This window comes from Camelus ferus, chromosome 7, assembly GCF_009834535.1.
Source record: "Camelus ferus isolate YT-003-E chromosome 7, BCGSAC_Cfer_1.0, whole genome shotgun sequence".
Lineage (NCBI taxonomy): Eukaryota > Metazoa > Chordata > Mammalia > Artiodactyla > Camelidae > Camelus > Camelus ferus.
Genome location: NC_045702.1, coordinates 17733413 through 17750037, shown reverse-complemented (window position 1 = coordinate 17750037; position 16625 = coordinate 17733413). Strand labels below are relative to the sequence as shown.

General features: G+C 41.4%; 1 protein-coding gene across 1 annotated transcript in view; it reads right to left on the bottom strand.

Annotated features, from left to right (window-relative positions):
* Positions 1-16625, bottom strand: part of AGK (acylglycerol kinase) — a 95480-nt gene that overhangs the window by 2735 nt on the left and 76120 nt on the right. Inside the window, 5 exon segments of the mRNA XM_014559861.2 lie at positions 1294-1364; positions 6222-6319; positions 6723-6870; positions 11123-11180; positions 13873-13952. Coding sequence (XP_014415347.2) covers positions 1294-1364; positions 6222-6319; positions 6723-6870; positions 11123-11180; positions 13873-13952 — 455 coding nt within the window.

Sequence of the window (16625 nt, the reverse complement as noted above, 5' to 3'; positions counted from 1 at the left end):
CATTAACAATAGTAACTCTTTAGCATCTGAAGCATCATCAGTTTTCTAAAGCAACCTGATAGCGTTCAAATCAGAAACAGACATTACTTGATTTCACTTCCCGTGGAGACCAAAGGAAACCCTGTTATTGCTGCTGCTGAAAGATGATGACAGCAACCATGCGGAACAGAATGACTTCATCTAATTTAAGCAGTGGAATCGGTTTTTCTTCTTATTTTTGGATGTCGGTATTCTGAAGGAGATTCAAACATAGCTGGTCCCATTGGCCAGACTCTCAAGACAGAGTGTGGCTTCTGGGCGCTTTCTAGGAGAAGAAAGGCTTTTTCCCTCCTATTACAGACACAGCAAGTAAAACGAGGGCTGCAGAACCAGCTAGGCAGCATCTGAAGGCCGTACCAAAGGCAAGAACGACACAAGCTGGTGAGAGACCTTGTGCTGTGGGTGCGGGTGCAGAGTGGAGTAGCCACGGAGACCTGGCCTCCGCAGCAGAGATGGCTAATCCCCAGCTGGGCACAAGAGGGAGCTCTGAGACAAAGCTCAGAAAGATGGCTGCGCAGGTCCCCAGTTGGCATGGTAACACGCAGCCTCCTCAGATGCTCTAGAGACTGGTGGAATGCTGAGAGCATTCTTAACCAATAAAACGCTGGCAGAGGTAGAGCTTAACAAATCAGGACTTGGCAAGGTATTTTGTAGTGGAAAAGGGAGAAAATGCCTGGAAAGTGTCCAAGGTACTTAATTCCTTTTCAGGTTTTTCATTAATGCCCTGGGAAGAGGGCAAGGTGGACTGACGTGAATCGTAACTGATGCTGTGAAGTGCTTCACAATGAGAAAGACTTCCTACGCAGTCCCTCACTCAAGACTCAAAACCAATCCTGAGATAGAGGTGACAGTATTATTCCATACTGTATACAGGGGAAAGGATTCAGAGAAGGTCGAGAAATCGTCAAAGTCATGAGGCCAGTAAGTGGCAGAATCAAGATTTGTACCCAGCGGTTCTAACCCTGAAGCCAAAATTCTGGACACAATATTATGCTACACTGAATTCTGTCATTTTAGTCAAAAGACAAAGATTGCTCCCACACTCTGATCTCCCCAAATTGAACAGGAAAAGCCAAGGTAGGAGAGGTGCACCACACATGTCAACCCAAATGAAAGAATGCTGTGGTTCCCAAACCAGACAGGCCCCTGGCTGGATCTGTCTTGGACTTCATGGGCACTCTGATTGGTCAGGTCTGACCAGAGTACAGACTGCTTAAAGCCTCAGTGCTTTACTACACACCCCAGCCCACTCACCCTACAGTGATGAAGTCTCCTTTGCTGACGGTGTTGGGCTCCATGCAGATGTTCATGAAGTCTTCTTTGCTCTAGAAAGGTTAGGAAGACTAAAGTTAATGCTATGAATTTTGCCTGATGCAGCCTGTTGTCATCCTTCTGCCCTGGAGGTTTGTGGCTGGGGTGTGTATTATAGAGGGGACTTGACTTTCAGTGACCTAATCCTGAATATTTTCAGTCCTCCTGATAAAGGGTATCTAAAAAAAAGACCCCATCAAACTCAAGAAAGAAGCAGTGAAGCTTTTCTAAATCAGGAATAAAACAAGGACACTTGCCATCACTACTTCCTTCCAACACTGTCCTGAGGTCCCAGCCAAAGTGGTAAGATAAGTTAAAAGATTAGAAGATAAGATTAGTATTTGAAAGGAAAAAAAATCAACTGTACTGTTTGCAGTTGATTTGATTGAATCTATAGAAAATCCAAAGAAACCCATAAACTTAGAATTTAGTTAGATGGCTGATGCAGCATCAATATAAAAAACCACTTACCTGTCCATCTACTAAATCAGATAGTTTAAAAAATGACATTTTAAGATCTACTTATTTACAATAGTATCAAAAATTAAGATAACCAGGAACCTACCCAGCAAAAGACAAAATGTTACAGATAAACTGTAAAACTTCATTGAAAGACATTAAAAACCTAAATAAATGAAGACACATGCCATGTTCATGATGAGTCAGTATTGTAGAAATGTCATTTTTCCTCAAATTGATCTACTGTTCAGTGTAATCCTGATCAATATTATAACAGATTTTTATGTGGAACTTAATAACATTCTCAAAGATTTATAGAAATCAGAGAGCCAAGAACAGCCAAGAGACTCTTTAAGAAGAAAAACACAGAGGGACTTATCATAAAACCATATTAAGAGAAGCACAGTACAAGTATAGAAAAACAGAGCAATGGAATAGAGACCAGAAACAAACATCTCCATGCATTCAGATACTGGACGTTTCAGACGTTCCCTGCAGATCAGTGGGGGAGGGGGCGGTGGGGTGGGGTGTGGACACGTCAATAAATGGTGCTTGGACTCCTGGCTTTCTATATGGAAAGAATATAAAATTGGAGCCGCAGCTCCACCATTCACAAAACTCAGTTATAGGTGGGGGTATTTCTTTTTTTAAATAAATATGGAATCACTGATGCAAATCATTTCAACCTGGTTTTTCATTTAACAATATATGATGAACATCTTTTCATGTCAATAAATATAGAGAGAACATTTTAAATACATGTATCAAGATGCATTTAATCAGTCACCTGATTATTTTTTTGCATATTTTGCTATTATAAAAACAACACAGCTCTACAAGAGACCCTAATTTCCACACATTCCACATCCCTCAAGCCTCTTTCAGACTGTGAATGGACTTTTTAAAAAATGATAAATGAACATCTTGAGCTTTTACATGGCAGCTTCATTATCTTTGAATATTTTATTACATTTGCTTTTATTTTTACAAAGAGGTTTGGAAAAAGAGAAAATGAATGTGCTGCTCCCAGTGATAAGAAGCGCAGTATCATATACTTTTATAATTGGCACAAAGATAAAAAGCCCTCGGCGTCTGAATGTGGCTAATCTTCAGCTATAATCACACACTCACTGAACTCCATCCATTCACTGGTATTCAATCATCGGAGCAAAGAACAAGGTTAAAGAACATGAACAAAAACACTGGAAATACCTACCATCAGAGACTGGGTATAAAGGAACTGTATAATTAGACATCTTATCTTTTTTAAATTCCTCTTTTTAACAATTATTTTTTTAACCTTAATACATGCACTTTCACCAACATTTGCAGAATTCCATTATGTAAGAAATAAGGGATTGTCTACATTTTGTATCATTTGATTATTTCTGTAGGATAAATTTCTAGAAATATGCTTAATAGGGCCAAGGGTATACTTACACTTCAGATGCTTCACATAGTCTGCCGAAATGCCATGGAGAAAGGGCGTTCTCATCTCCCTTCCTGTCAGAAACACCTGACTGCCCATTGTCCCATCCACACCAACACTAAACACTAGCATGCTTTTCATCTACGACAGTTCAGTATTTACTGTTTTCATTTGTGTTCCTTTGATATTGAGCACTTTTCTGTTTCCTTACCTATGAAATTCAGATAAAAGTTGTATCTACCTGATTAGTTATGGGGAACTGCATGAGCTGACACTAAAATTTTTAGGACTGTGCCTAGCTTGTAGTAAGTACAAGCGAATTTTTTTCATGTTTCTTTCTTTTGTGAATTTCTATTTTTGTTCTTTGCCTGATGTTTCTATTAATGAATATACTTCACTAATTATGTGACTATGAATTTCTATATTTGCCCTTTGCCCATTTTTTACTGATTATCCTACAAGTTTACTGTAGCTACCCGTAAAAGACTGAAATTAGAACGTTCTCTAACATTATACACAAAAACAAACTCTAAATGGATTGAAGACCTAAATGTAAGACCAGATACTATAAAACTCCTAGAGGAAAACAGACACAGAACACTCTTTTACATATATCACAGCAATATTTTTTTGAATCAGCTCCTAGAGTAATGGAAATAAAAGCAAAAATAAACAATGGGATCCAATTAAACAAAAGCTTTTGCACAGCTAAGGATACCATCAACAAGATGAAAAGACAACCTACAGAATGGGAGACAATATTTGCAAATGATGCTACCAACAAGGGACTAATTTCCAAAATATACGAACAGCTAATACAGCTTAATATATTAAAAAAAAAAAAAAGCAACCCAATCAAAAAATGGGCAGAAGACCTAAATAGACATCTCTCCAAAGACATCCAGATGGCCAACAAGCACATGAAAAGATGCTCAACATTACTAATTGTTAGAGAAATGCAAATCAAAACTACAATGAGATATAACCTTACACCAGTCAGAATGGCCACCATTAAAACATCCACAAACGATAAATGCTGGAGAGGGTGTAGAGAAAAAGGAACCTTCCTACACTGTTGGTGGGAATGTAAATTGGTGTAGCCACCATGGAGGACAGTATGGAGGTTCCTCAAAACACTAAAAACAGACTTACCATATGATCCAACAATCCCACTCCTGGGCATATATCCGGAGGAAAATATAATTCGAAAAGACACATGCGCCCCAATGTTCATAGCAGCACTATTTACAACAGCCAAGACATGGAAACAACCCAAATGTCCATCGACAGATGACTGGATAAAGATGTGGTATATACATACAATGGAATACTACTCAGCCAAAAAAAGAATAAAATAATACCATTTGCAGCAACATGGATGGACCTGAAGATTGTCATTCAAAGTAAACTAAGTCAGAAAGAAAAATACCATATGATATCGCTTATATGTGATATCTAAAAAAAGGACACAAATGAACTTATCTACAAACCAGAAACGGACTCACAGACATAGAGAATAAACTTATGGTTACCAGAGGGTAAAGCGGATTGGAAGGGATAAATGGAGAATTTGAAATGTGCACCTCTTGGGGAGTGATGGAAGTGTTAGCTATCTTGATTGTGGTGGTGGTTTCACTGGTATATACATCTATCAAAATTTATCAAATTGCATAGCCAAAATACATATAGTTTACTGCACAGGAACCATCCCATAATAAAGGTGGAATCAGATTTCTCACGGCATCTGTCTCCCACATTCATGCCTCTGTCGCTACCTTCAATTCCATGTGCCAGTTTTCAGACTGACTAGGTCAACTGTGAACATACTACTTTGATTTGCATAAACGCTGAACACAGTAATTAGCTCACGGTTAAGGACAACTTCTCCATCGGCATTCTCAATATAAACTACTAAGGTTTTCTCTAGACCAGGGGTCAGTAAACCTTTGCTGTGAATGGCCAGAGAGTAAATGTTTTAGCTTTGGGGCCATTCAGTGTCTGTCACGACTCAGCTCTGCCACTGCGGCACAAAAGTGGCCACAGACGATATGTATGTGAGTGAATATAGCTCTGTTCCAATAAGACCTTACTTATGGATACTGAAACTTGAATTTCATATACTTTTCACACATCACAAAATAGAATTCTTCTTTTGACTTTCTTCCAACCATTTAAAAATGTAAAATCAATTCTTAGCTTGCAGGCTATACTGAAACAGGTGGCAGACGAGTTTGCCAACCTCAGCTGTATTTCAGAAATTTTTTAGCATATTGTCTATAGCAGCACCATCCAGTAGAACTGTCTGCACTAATGGAAATGTTTCATATTTGTGCTTTCCAGTATGGTGGCTACCAGCCACGTATGGCGACTGAGCACTTGAAATACGGCAGAAGAAATGAGTTTTAAATTTTATTTCTAATTAATTTAAATAGGCATATGTGGCTAGGGGCTACCATATTGGACCGTGCATGTCAACAGACTGGACTCAATATATATGTAAATAGAGATATAAATGTTTGTATACACATATACATCTGCATAAATATAGATGTATATAGATACAGTTTTTTCTCCCAGAGACCTAAATCTACATATTTAATATAAACAAAAAAGTAATGGATATTTAACTCAAGTAAAAGTCCCACAGTTTTTTATTCTTGTGACAAGTGGGAGTGAGTAGGTTAACCCCATTTCTAAAGGCCTTTTGTCCTCAGTTCTCTGAAGGCAGAAAGCGTGGTGACCGTTACTAACTACTGTCCCAGAATACTGGATCAGAGCCCCTTCAGTTTTTAGGCCACTTCACTAGGCTGTTTCTTCTCACTGCTGTTATGTGTCAAAGGCACCATGTCCTCCTGTTCCTGATCCTTTCCCCTCTATCCCCACAGGGTGAAAATAAAAATGCCAAGTTAGTAGAAGAGTCTGTAGCCTTTGTCACTCTTTCCAGTCAAATGCTTTTCTAATAAAAGAAAAAAAGCCCACTTACTGTCAGGTCAAGCTGACTGTTCCGGGTCGTGATGGACAGTTCAAGGGTGGACAGCTGCACTTCCTTCCAGACCTCTGGGCTCCCCTCTCGGGAAACGGCTGTGTGAACACATTCGATACAGACCAGCTTCTTCCATTAACATTTCAGCACAACCACCAATGGCCAGCTGCTCAGATGGTCTCCCTAGCCCTTCTGCTGACTCCCCGCCTAAGGTTTCTTTCATATTCTCATACATGGGATAAAGAGCCAGGCACAAAACAGAACCTCTAAGCCTCAGACATCCCTCCAAAAGCAGCCACAACAGTATAAAGGTCAGTGACAGAAAGAGGAACACTGTTACAAATGACGCAGGCTGTTCCCATTCATGGGACACTGTGCTGGTTTGGGCCCTGCGCCGTGGTGCACGGAAGGCTGAATTCAGTGACCCTCGAAGGGCCTCCCCTGCTCTAGGAGAGCCTGAATTGCCCAGGGCTTTCCCGCCTTCATCCCCCCGCCACTCACCGTCCTGCGGTTGTGCCCAGTATGACGCGAGCCTTCGTAATATTCTCCGGTACAGGGAGGGCCGTGGAGGGGTCTCTTCTGCTCCACTGGGGGGTCTCTCTGTAGGTCCCGTGTATGAGATCGAGGCTTGATGAGTCTGAGGCCACTCCTTTCAATGTGAGGAGACAAAAACTTTTACCATGCAAACTCCTAGAGTGCCCTCTATGGAGGACCATATTCCACCCACACCTGCTAGAAAACTAACCAGTAATCTCCTCTCACTGGATGAAATCATGTCTAATTTGGAGTGTGCACACCTCCAACTTTCTTTTCCTGTTAAAGGCCTATCTTGAAACCATGAGCCAAGTGACGTAAAGCAGAAGAGATTAAAACAGGCCAACAATCAACCACTGCTTCTGCTTGTCCAGGAAAATCTCCCTACGAATGAGCACAGAGTCACCCCATGATACGTTTATCTCTGGTCAGAGATGGTGACACAAACATGAAATTGATGAAATCCAGTTGCATCAAGTACCTTCTTCACTTCTGGAATCATATTCCACTCAGGCCAGGTGGGTTTAGTCCAGTGTCAAAATCCAGCCCAAGGCATCTCATTCCTGCTTCAAAGATCATCATTCTCACACACTAGATTTGCCTTCTGCTTCCTGGCACCTCAGGTCCAGTGCCACCCTGGGGCCCATCAGTGTCCACAGGGATAACTAAAGTAACACCCTAGCCTCTCAGCCCTTGACATCACCTCCAACCTACCACAGCCACCCATGCCCATGGCTGCATCCTGGTCCTTACTGCTACCTGGAACTACTCCATCTTAGAAATCGTAAGCCCTGATGTCCTACCATCTATCACTTCCCATATTCTTCTGGTTGATTCTTTTGTGCCCAGTGGCTCTTAAGGTGAACTACTCCCCTGTTCTCAAGTTTCCATGTGGTGAATTAAAAAGAGGAACAATTCTGACTTCTCTCACTCCATCGGTTACTCCTCCCCAAGCCCAGAAAGACCCAACTCCTTGTCTTCTCTCTGAAAGTGGTCGTCCTGCAGACTCACACATCCACTGCTTCTTCACGCAGTGAAGCTGGATGGATTCAATCTGGAGTACTAGGAAATTGGATTGTGACCATGTATCAAGCTGTGTCCTTCGCTGCTGGCTTTTATAAAGCTGGTATGTTGATTTCCATCTGTCTTGCTCCTGCATTTCTTTTCATAACTTGGTTCCATCTCAGAGGAGGACGAGAGGGGTGTGATTTGGGGGCCTTGGAAGATCCTAACCACACACATTGAGAACTCGAGTCCCTGACCACTCCAGTCCTCAGTGCCAACCAAATGAACAGTGGGTTACTCTACTTCACTCTTTTTCATTGCTCTTGGCCATCTTGTGTTTTCAGTCTTCCATAATACGTGCACTGAAAGGCTCCAATTCTGGATCAATCCTGTCTGTACTTCTATATCATGGCTCAATATTACTAGAGGGAAAATAAAATACTCCTGCTGAATACTGATACGGGGAAAAGCAATCACCCAGCCGAGCATATCCAGGTCACAACAAATTCTTGGTCTAAGGTCTTCGATGCCCCTTGATAATCCTTCTAAACCTCCCTATTTTCATCTTCCTTCAAAATCCCCTACACCATCACCACTGGCACCGCCGTCCACCTTGTTTTCAAAAGACCACCGTGCCTGCTACACTTCAGCGAGACTATCAGGACGTCAGTGAGAACTGCCTCAGCTCTTCGTAAATCTGTTTCCATCTGGACCTCTCCTTTATTTCTCTCCTGTCTCAAGGAAGAAGGTGGCCCTTCCCCTGTCCAAGGCTAAGCCAGGACTTTGGATCGAGGACCCTTCCAGTCACTCATGGCATTGGCTAATTCAGTCATGCTCTTTGTGTCTTTTGTCTCACCTCCTCCCTTTTTTACTTTTGTTTGAGGGGATAAAGACATGGATATCTCAACAATTGGGGAAAAAAAAAAAAAACCCACTCTGCTGACCCCATATTTCTCACTAGCTTTTGCCTTTTATTGCCTTCCCTTCAAAGTCAAGCTTCTTGAAGGACTGGCTCTGCTGCCTCCACTTCTTTATCTCCCACTTACTCCTGAACTCTCTTCAATAAGGCACCAGCCCCTCCTCTTAGGAGGTTACCAAATCTTCAGAGGTTGCCAAGTTCAATGGATACTTACTTTCCTGTCTTTATTTACACTCTTTGCTGTTGCTTCGTGAAATCTCACTTTCTTCTTGAAATTCTCTTTCCCGTTGGCTTCTATGTCAGCACTTTCTCCTCGTTTCTCTCTTAGCAGGTCCTAGTCATCACTTCTCGCTCTTTAAATGATTATTATTTCTGGCCATCTTTTCTCAATAGTAACTTCATCAAACCCATAGCTCAATACAACTCATACACTTAGGACATTTAAGTCTACTTCTTTAGCCTAGATCTCTCTGCTGGACTCCAGACCTAAGTCACAACTTTACCTCCACTTGTCTGTACCACCAGTAGGTTCACCTTCATACATGCCAAGCTGAAAATTTTACCTTTCTTCACAAACTTGATCATACTCTAATATTACCAGTATTAATGAAAAACTCTAGTTCCCAAACTCCAGGCCCTCAAATGAGAAATCTGGGAATCCTATGCTCTCCTTCCAACTTTTAAGGATTCCACCTCTTTATCCATCCTCTGTTGTCAATATTCACCGTGACCCCCTGGTCTGTACCTCATTGCTTCTCACCTGGATGACTTAAACAATCCGCTAGCAGACGCTGTTGCCTTTAATTACCCACGGCCATTCTCTTGTACACCCTGGTACCAAACAATTTTTCTAAAATGCAGATCTGCTCGTGTCATTCCCCTGCTTCAGACTCAAAAGCTCCCCAGCACTTTAATGAGAAAAGTCAGATCCCACATCAAAACCTGACATAAGCGGCCCTGACCTCAAACCCTCCTTCCTGCCATTCTGCTGCGCGGGCCATGATTAAAGACCATGTCACGCCACTGTTGACTTCACACACCCTGGCCTCTCTGCACGGAACGACCTTTATCTAGTCCTGTATGTAATTTCAAAATTTAGCAAAAGTCACCCTCCCTGGCCAACATTACTGACCTTCAGTCAGAGTTAATGCCTCTCCCCTCTGCTCCCATCTGATTCCGTGTTTCTCTCAATGCACCTGCCGAACTGCTGATTTACTTGGACCTCACTCCCCAACACATGAATACCTCTTGAGGGCAGGAAAGCTGTCTTATTTGATTTTGTATTCCAAATATATAGCGGGGTTTGTCACACAATAGATATGCAGTAATTGTTTATATTCTCCCAGGTTCTACAACTTAAATACACAGTTACTCTGTTTCTTCTTAAATGCACTCAGTACTCCAACAATGAAATTATTCCTTCAAGCCACAGCAATAATGCATTTTACTAACACAATTAGCCTGAGGTGTAGGAAGTCCTTGTTCCCCATTCCAGGTTCATTTTAATAATCATGTAGATTGGTTACCCCTAGCACTTTAATGGTCCTTTTTTTTTTTTTTTTTAACATTTCTTTCATCCAAGTGGAATTTATTTAGAAGGTAAAGGGAGCTGTTTTCCAAATGTTTTGCGATGGACATCTATTACTTTTATAATTAGAAAAACACTTGATACTCTGAATATTAATATTAGAACCTAACTTTCCACTACATTCAAACTTTACCTGTCAGTTTTCAGATTGGCCAGCCAAACTGTAAATATATTAGCTTGATTTGCATAAAAGTTGAACACAGTATCTAGTACACAGGTACGTATGACTTTTCTGTTAGCATTCGCATTAACATACATGGTTGCGCTTTTCCCTCTGCCAATACTCTTCATTGTAAAGTCCAGCAGCATTGCCGGAGAGAACTTTCTCTGATGATGGGACTGTTCTGTATCTGGGTTGTCCCGTACAGTAACCACTACCCATATTTGGCTTGTTTGAAAACAAAAAAACACCAAAAACACAGTTTGGAGCACAAAGCACAGCTTGAAACCCACTATATTATATACAAGCCTGTATGATTAGATATATCGAGATACAAATCTTCAATTCATTTTCAGATACTAATATAGACACACTTGCAAATAATTAATGAGATATTGGTCATTGTGTTCAAGGTTTGTCTGGTAAGAGTGAGTCATTGAAAAGGCAAAGGGGAGTGAAATATTAAAATGAAATCACATATGGGCTTGGTAATGCAGAGCATAAGTTGGCAGATGAGAGGTATCAGAATAGGAATGCTTTCTGCATTTATAAGTTAAGGAACTATGCCTCATTTTAGTACTGGAGCATGCCATATACATCTGTAGCAAGCAATTTTTAAAACTTCCAAATACGTATATCACAGAATAACAACAAAATAACAGAAGGCAAATTTCTACATTGTAAACTGCATTTACCTTAAGAGTGCTGAAAAAGTGGGCTGCTTTGGTTTTTAGAGGCCCCAGATACCAGTACCTGAGAAAGATCAAGATAAAAATCGAATTAGAATATTAAAAGAATGATCAATGTACTAGACACCATTCAGATAATACATTGGAGTTACACCACTACTGAGTGTCGGCTCTGGAGGCTTGGAGACTGGGTCAGCATAAAAAAGTAATAGAGTAAGTTTTTAATCTGCATTTGAATGCCATGGCAAGCAGTACGGAATTAGTTATACAGCAGATAGAGCCTTGCAATTTACAAGGGATATATAATCCGAGGTTCCCTGACGCACTCTGAATCCACAGGTATCCCTGTGATATGTACTTTCCACCATGGAATACAGCTGAGTACACATTCCGAATGAGTGGAGAATGATAAAGCTGCAATAGCACAGATGCCGGGTGCTCTGACTCAGGAGCTAAATGGCCGGATCCTGTGCACCACGTTCTCTCTCACACACAGACAGACAATTAAAATCTGTAAATCAGCATAATTTCACATTACTCGTGTTACACAGCTTGAAAATGGCAAATGTTAAATCTGGAAACACAGAGGGTCTGCTTCATGTGGCTCAACACATAAAGCTACCGAGAGAAAACGATGCCTCGGTGGAATTAGAAAAGTGGCATAAAGAAGATTTCTCTCTTAAGACGTGTCTCTGTCACCTACTAGCCCATCTTATCTGCCTTCTATTTGATTCGGAGCAATATGCATTTATTTAGCACCTACTGTGTAAATGGAGGAAACAGAAGCAATAAATACAAAGAGTATAAAATTCTTGCCTTTGAGGGCTTCTAATGTGAGGAAATAAGACCCAAAAAAGTAATAGAAAACAACAAACGACTATATGTTCACATGACATGGTATAAACTGATCACTATTTATTGGTAAGGGGAGGCAAGAAGGGACAAGAAATCATTAAGGGCCTAAATTCAGTGGAGCAGCCACGCTGGTGTAATGAATGACACAAGGACAGAGTGAGGGTCTGAAACCCAGAAACAAGCGTTGGACTTACATACACGGAAGAGGGGAGGGAGTCACTACAGGCAGGAGGAACAGCCAAAGTCTGGGAAACACTGAGCATAAGAGCCAGAGCAGAAGCTTTAAAGACACACGACTATGTAATCGGGGGGTGGGGGGGGGCGGATGGCGGGTTAAGGAGCCAGAACAAGGAGAGTGGGTCTGCAGTGAGCAGTGCAGAACCACTGTACAATTCAGGGAAGTACCGTGATGCTGTTAATGAGGCCTAGATCATCTGATGTTTTTCTTTTTGTGTTTTATTTGACAGGTTACTTAATGACTGACTTCTTTCCCCAAACAGCCAGTCAGAAAAACACCCCAGCCAAGGCAGTTTCATTTCTAAACTGCCTGCAGCTCCCTTCACCTCTGTCCACAGCAAATTCTGATACCGTGGCTCGCAGCCTTCCTAAGGCCAGCCAGGAAGTGGTTTCCCACATCCAGACTGTTCCTTCCATAACACATGGAGTGACTCAGCGGATGGTCCGCATCCAGCTATTAGGTAACCAGCACCAGAACGTTAAAATCCACTGTTTAGAAATCAGTCGAAATACGGGCACGTGTTATCATATTTCTAAAGGGACTGACCCATTCCTAACAGGTGCTTAACACGTTTGGAGAGCAATCTGCTCTCGCCAGACTATCAGGGGAAACTAAGTAATCCCTCTTGGCAAAGTGCTGCTGCTTGAGATTACACAGCAGATGCAAGATGACTTGTGCAATCAAGATAATTGTGGCACACTTGCAAAGAAAAGCTGTGACATAGTAAAGAATGCAGTGTGAGCCATAACACAGAAATCTCTCTCTTTGGACAGCCCTACTGTCAGGGACTTGATTAGCAGGAAGAACAGAGTGACACCAGTGAAAGAAAATTTCTGTAAAGAAAGTGTGGCAGGAATGCCTACAAAGTCAAAGAGGGGTTTCTTGATAAAAGCTGTGTGTGCAATCAACCACAATTTATTTAAACTATACTCAAATTGCAAGCCCGTTTTCAAGAAAAGGTGCAGAAAAAAATAATGCCCACCAGAGAGGAAGCAAACCTCATGCCGTGTCTCCTTCAGTCCTGCCTCAGGAAACCTCTGCCTGCACAATCTCTCTGCATCACAGGGAACAGGACACACCCTCTTTCCAAGCCAGAAGTTTTATTTTACACAATGAATTCTCCAAAACTAAGCCCATTCCCACAAAAAGCCAGCAGTGGCCCTCTAATTACCTCCTCCACAGGCCTGTTTCTTCCATCAGACACCAGAGCCAGGCATCTGCCTTTCTTCCTCCTCTGAAAGAGGCAGCCCGGGGTCTGTGGATCTGCTGGGCCTTCAGAAAGAACACCTCTCAGGGGGAGTCTTCCAACCAGGGATGTAAAAGCTCCACGAGGCTGTGGCCCAGCGGCACCCTTCACCTGGTACCCAGCTAAGCAGGCTGCAGGTGGAGAGGCCTCCCAGACGCCCTTGGGTCCAGCTTGGCCTAACCCACGCTCAGATATGTCAGAAAGAGGGGCGCACTCTGCTCCACTTTAGCTACCACCAAGCTAGTGTGGAGGAAACTGGAACTTTCCCCAACCTTTCTGCACATAAGATTTAAACCTCTACCTCTATTATTCATACATAACTCCCCCTCCAGGTCCACCACATTTATTCCCAGATCACTACATACTAAAATGTCAAAGGCAGGGGCAGACTAACACATTACGAGAGTGACCCTTTACTTGCTGACTGTGACGCCGGCGTCTCGGAAGGATCCCCATCGAAGGCCAGTCAGGGCAAACACAGGCTGTTCCTTTTCACCCTGGAAGTTAAATACATTTAGTTAAATTAATAATGACAATTCACTTGGAACTCTCTGCTGATAAGTAACCAGCAGATGTTCATGGCCTACTTTTCATTTCATCGAACCCAAATTCTAAAAGGGAGATTCAAAGTTTAATTAACTCTGTGAGTGCTGAGTGAAAGTACTTGAATTAACTGTACTGTAAAATGAAACAAATTTTTATGTATTAGGCCTCATGAATCTGTTGACATGAAAACATATTATCTAACATCAGACTGTAATCATTATGCTGATTCTTGGACCAATTAGTTGGGTCAGCTGGAATTTCTTCTCTCTCTTACGTTTGTCCAAGACAAAGATAATTTAAGCCTGCATTCTCTTCGGAGGGCCAAGAGCTGTCAAGGAAGACAGGAATCTTGGTATGTACTCCAGAATGTTTCACCTGAATATCATGAAAATACAGCCAGATATTTGTCATAACAAGTCGGAATAAAAAGGGATGTGGATTTAGTCCAATGCTTTATGGCCAAATACTGCATATTATAATCAGTGAGATTCTAATAAATCAGTGAGTTTAGCAATATATAGAAAACACAGAATAGAGCCACTGCCGCTAAGAGTTTATCCTCCATGACAGACTTTCCTACATGAAAATGTACACACCAGGATTCTGAAAGGGTACCTGTGCATTCTAAAGAGAGCTGCCAAATGCTAGACACAACCCCACAGCAATCGCTACACAGGCACACAGCCAGTTCAGTTTCTGCCATGCCACCATCACAGCCAGTCTAAGCAGAAGATTAGGAACTGGAGGAGAATCCTTTGCACTGTAAGTTGCTGGCCTAGAGAAATTGTTTAAGTCTTAAGAGAGGTAGCGATCCCCTCTCAGTCCTCCTCCAATCCCGCTTTCACTCCCGTTCCCACCACGCTGAAACAGTGAGGGTTTTCCAGCTGAGGGCCAGCCTGCAAGTAAAGGTCCCTGGCCGCTCATTCCTTGCTTGTGTATCTGTTGAAGCAGAGTTGCTTTTCTGCTCTCTGGACCTGCTTAAGCAAGGGAAATGGGAACAAGGGAGAAATGGTAGCGCAGAGAGGGGACGGTGAGGCAACTCACGACTGGCAGCCACAGCAATGACGTGTTAGTCTCCTGGGTGCCGAGTGGATACTGTGAAGGACGGCGGGGCTCGAGCCACCCCAACTATACGAAGCTGATCGTCCACCCACTCATTCACTCATGTTTTTCATGAACCATCATTAACGGATATATATTGCATATGAGGAAATAGCGATAAAAAATGCCTGCCCTCAAAGAGCTCAAGGTATATGGGGGTACACAGGCACAGACAATGACAACACAATGCAGTAGGTTCACAGAACAGAGCTATGTATCAAGTATCATGAAACTACAGAGCAAGTGCAACTGTATAATGAGTGAGGGAGCGAAGGAGATGGAGGGTCAGGGAACACACAACAGAAGTTTTAAGTCAAACCTATCAACTTTAAAGAATAAGGTAAAATCTGAACAGACTGATTACTAGCAAAGATACTGAATCAGTAATAAAAACCTCTCAACAAACAAAAGTCCAGGGCCAGACAGTTTCACTGGTGAATTTTATCAAATATTCAGAGGAGAATTAATACAAATCCTTCTCAGATTCTACCCCCGCCCCTCAAAAAGAGGAGGGAATTCTTTCCAATTGATTTTATGAGGCCAGCATTACTCTGATATCAAAACCATACAAGGATAATGCAAGAAAAGAAAATTAAAGGCCAACATTCTTGATGAAAATAGATGAAAAAATTCTCAATGAAATATAAGCAAACCAAATTTAACCATACATTTAAAGGATAATACACCATAAATCATCTAGGACTTATTCCAGGGACGCAGGGATGGGTCAACATCCTCAAATTAGTCAATGCGAATGCCACATTAACAAAATACAGGAAAAATCATATGATCATCTTACTAGATGCAGAAAAAGTACTGTGACAAAATTCAACACTGATTTATGATAAAAATTCTCAGCAAAATGCGTATAGGTAGAACATACCTCAACATAATAAAGGCCATATATGACAAGATCACAGCTAACATCATACTCAATGGTAAAAGCTGAAAGACTTTCCTCTAAGATCATGAGCAAGAAAGACAAGAATGCCCGCTCTCACCATTTTTATTCAACATAGTATTGGAAGTCTTAGCCAGAGCAATTAGGCAAGAAAAAGAAATAAAAGGCATCCAAAGTGGGAAGGAAGAAGTAAAACTATTTACAGATGACATGATAGAACCAATAAATTCAATAAAGTTGCAAGATACAAAATCAACCCACAAAAATCTGTGGCATTTCTCTACTCTAATAACAAAGCATCAGAAAGAGGAAGAAAACAATCCCATTTAAAATTGCATCAAAAGGAATAAAATATCTAGGAGTAAATTTAATGAAGGACATGGAGGATCCTGTATATTGAAAACTATAGGACATTAATAAAAGAAATTGAAAATGACACAGATAAATGGGAAGATAGTCTATACTCCTGGATTGGAAGAATTAATGATGTTCAAATGTCCTTATTACTCATTACAGATTCAATGCATTCAAAATTTCAATGGCATTTTTCAAAGAACTAGAACAAATAATGCTAAAATTTGTATGGAACCACAAAAAAAATCCAAATAGCCAAAGCAACCTG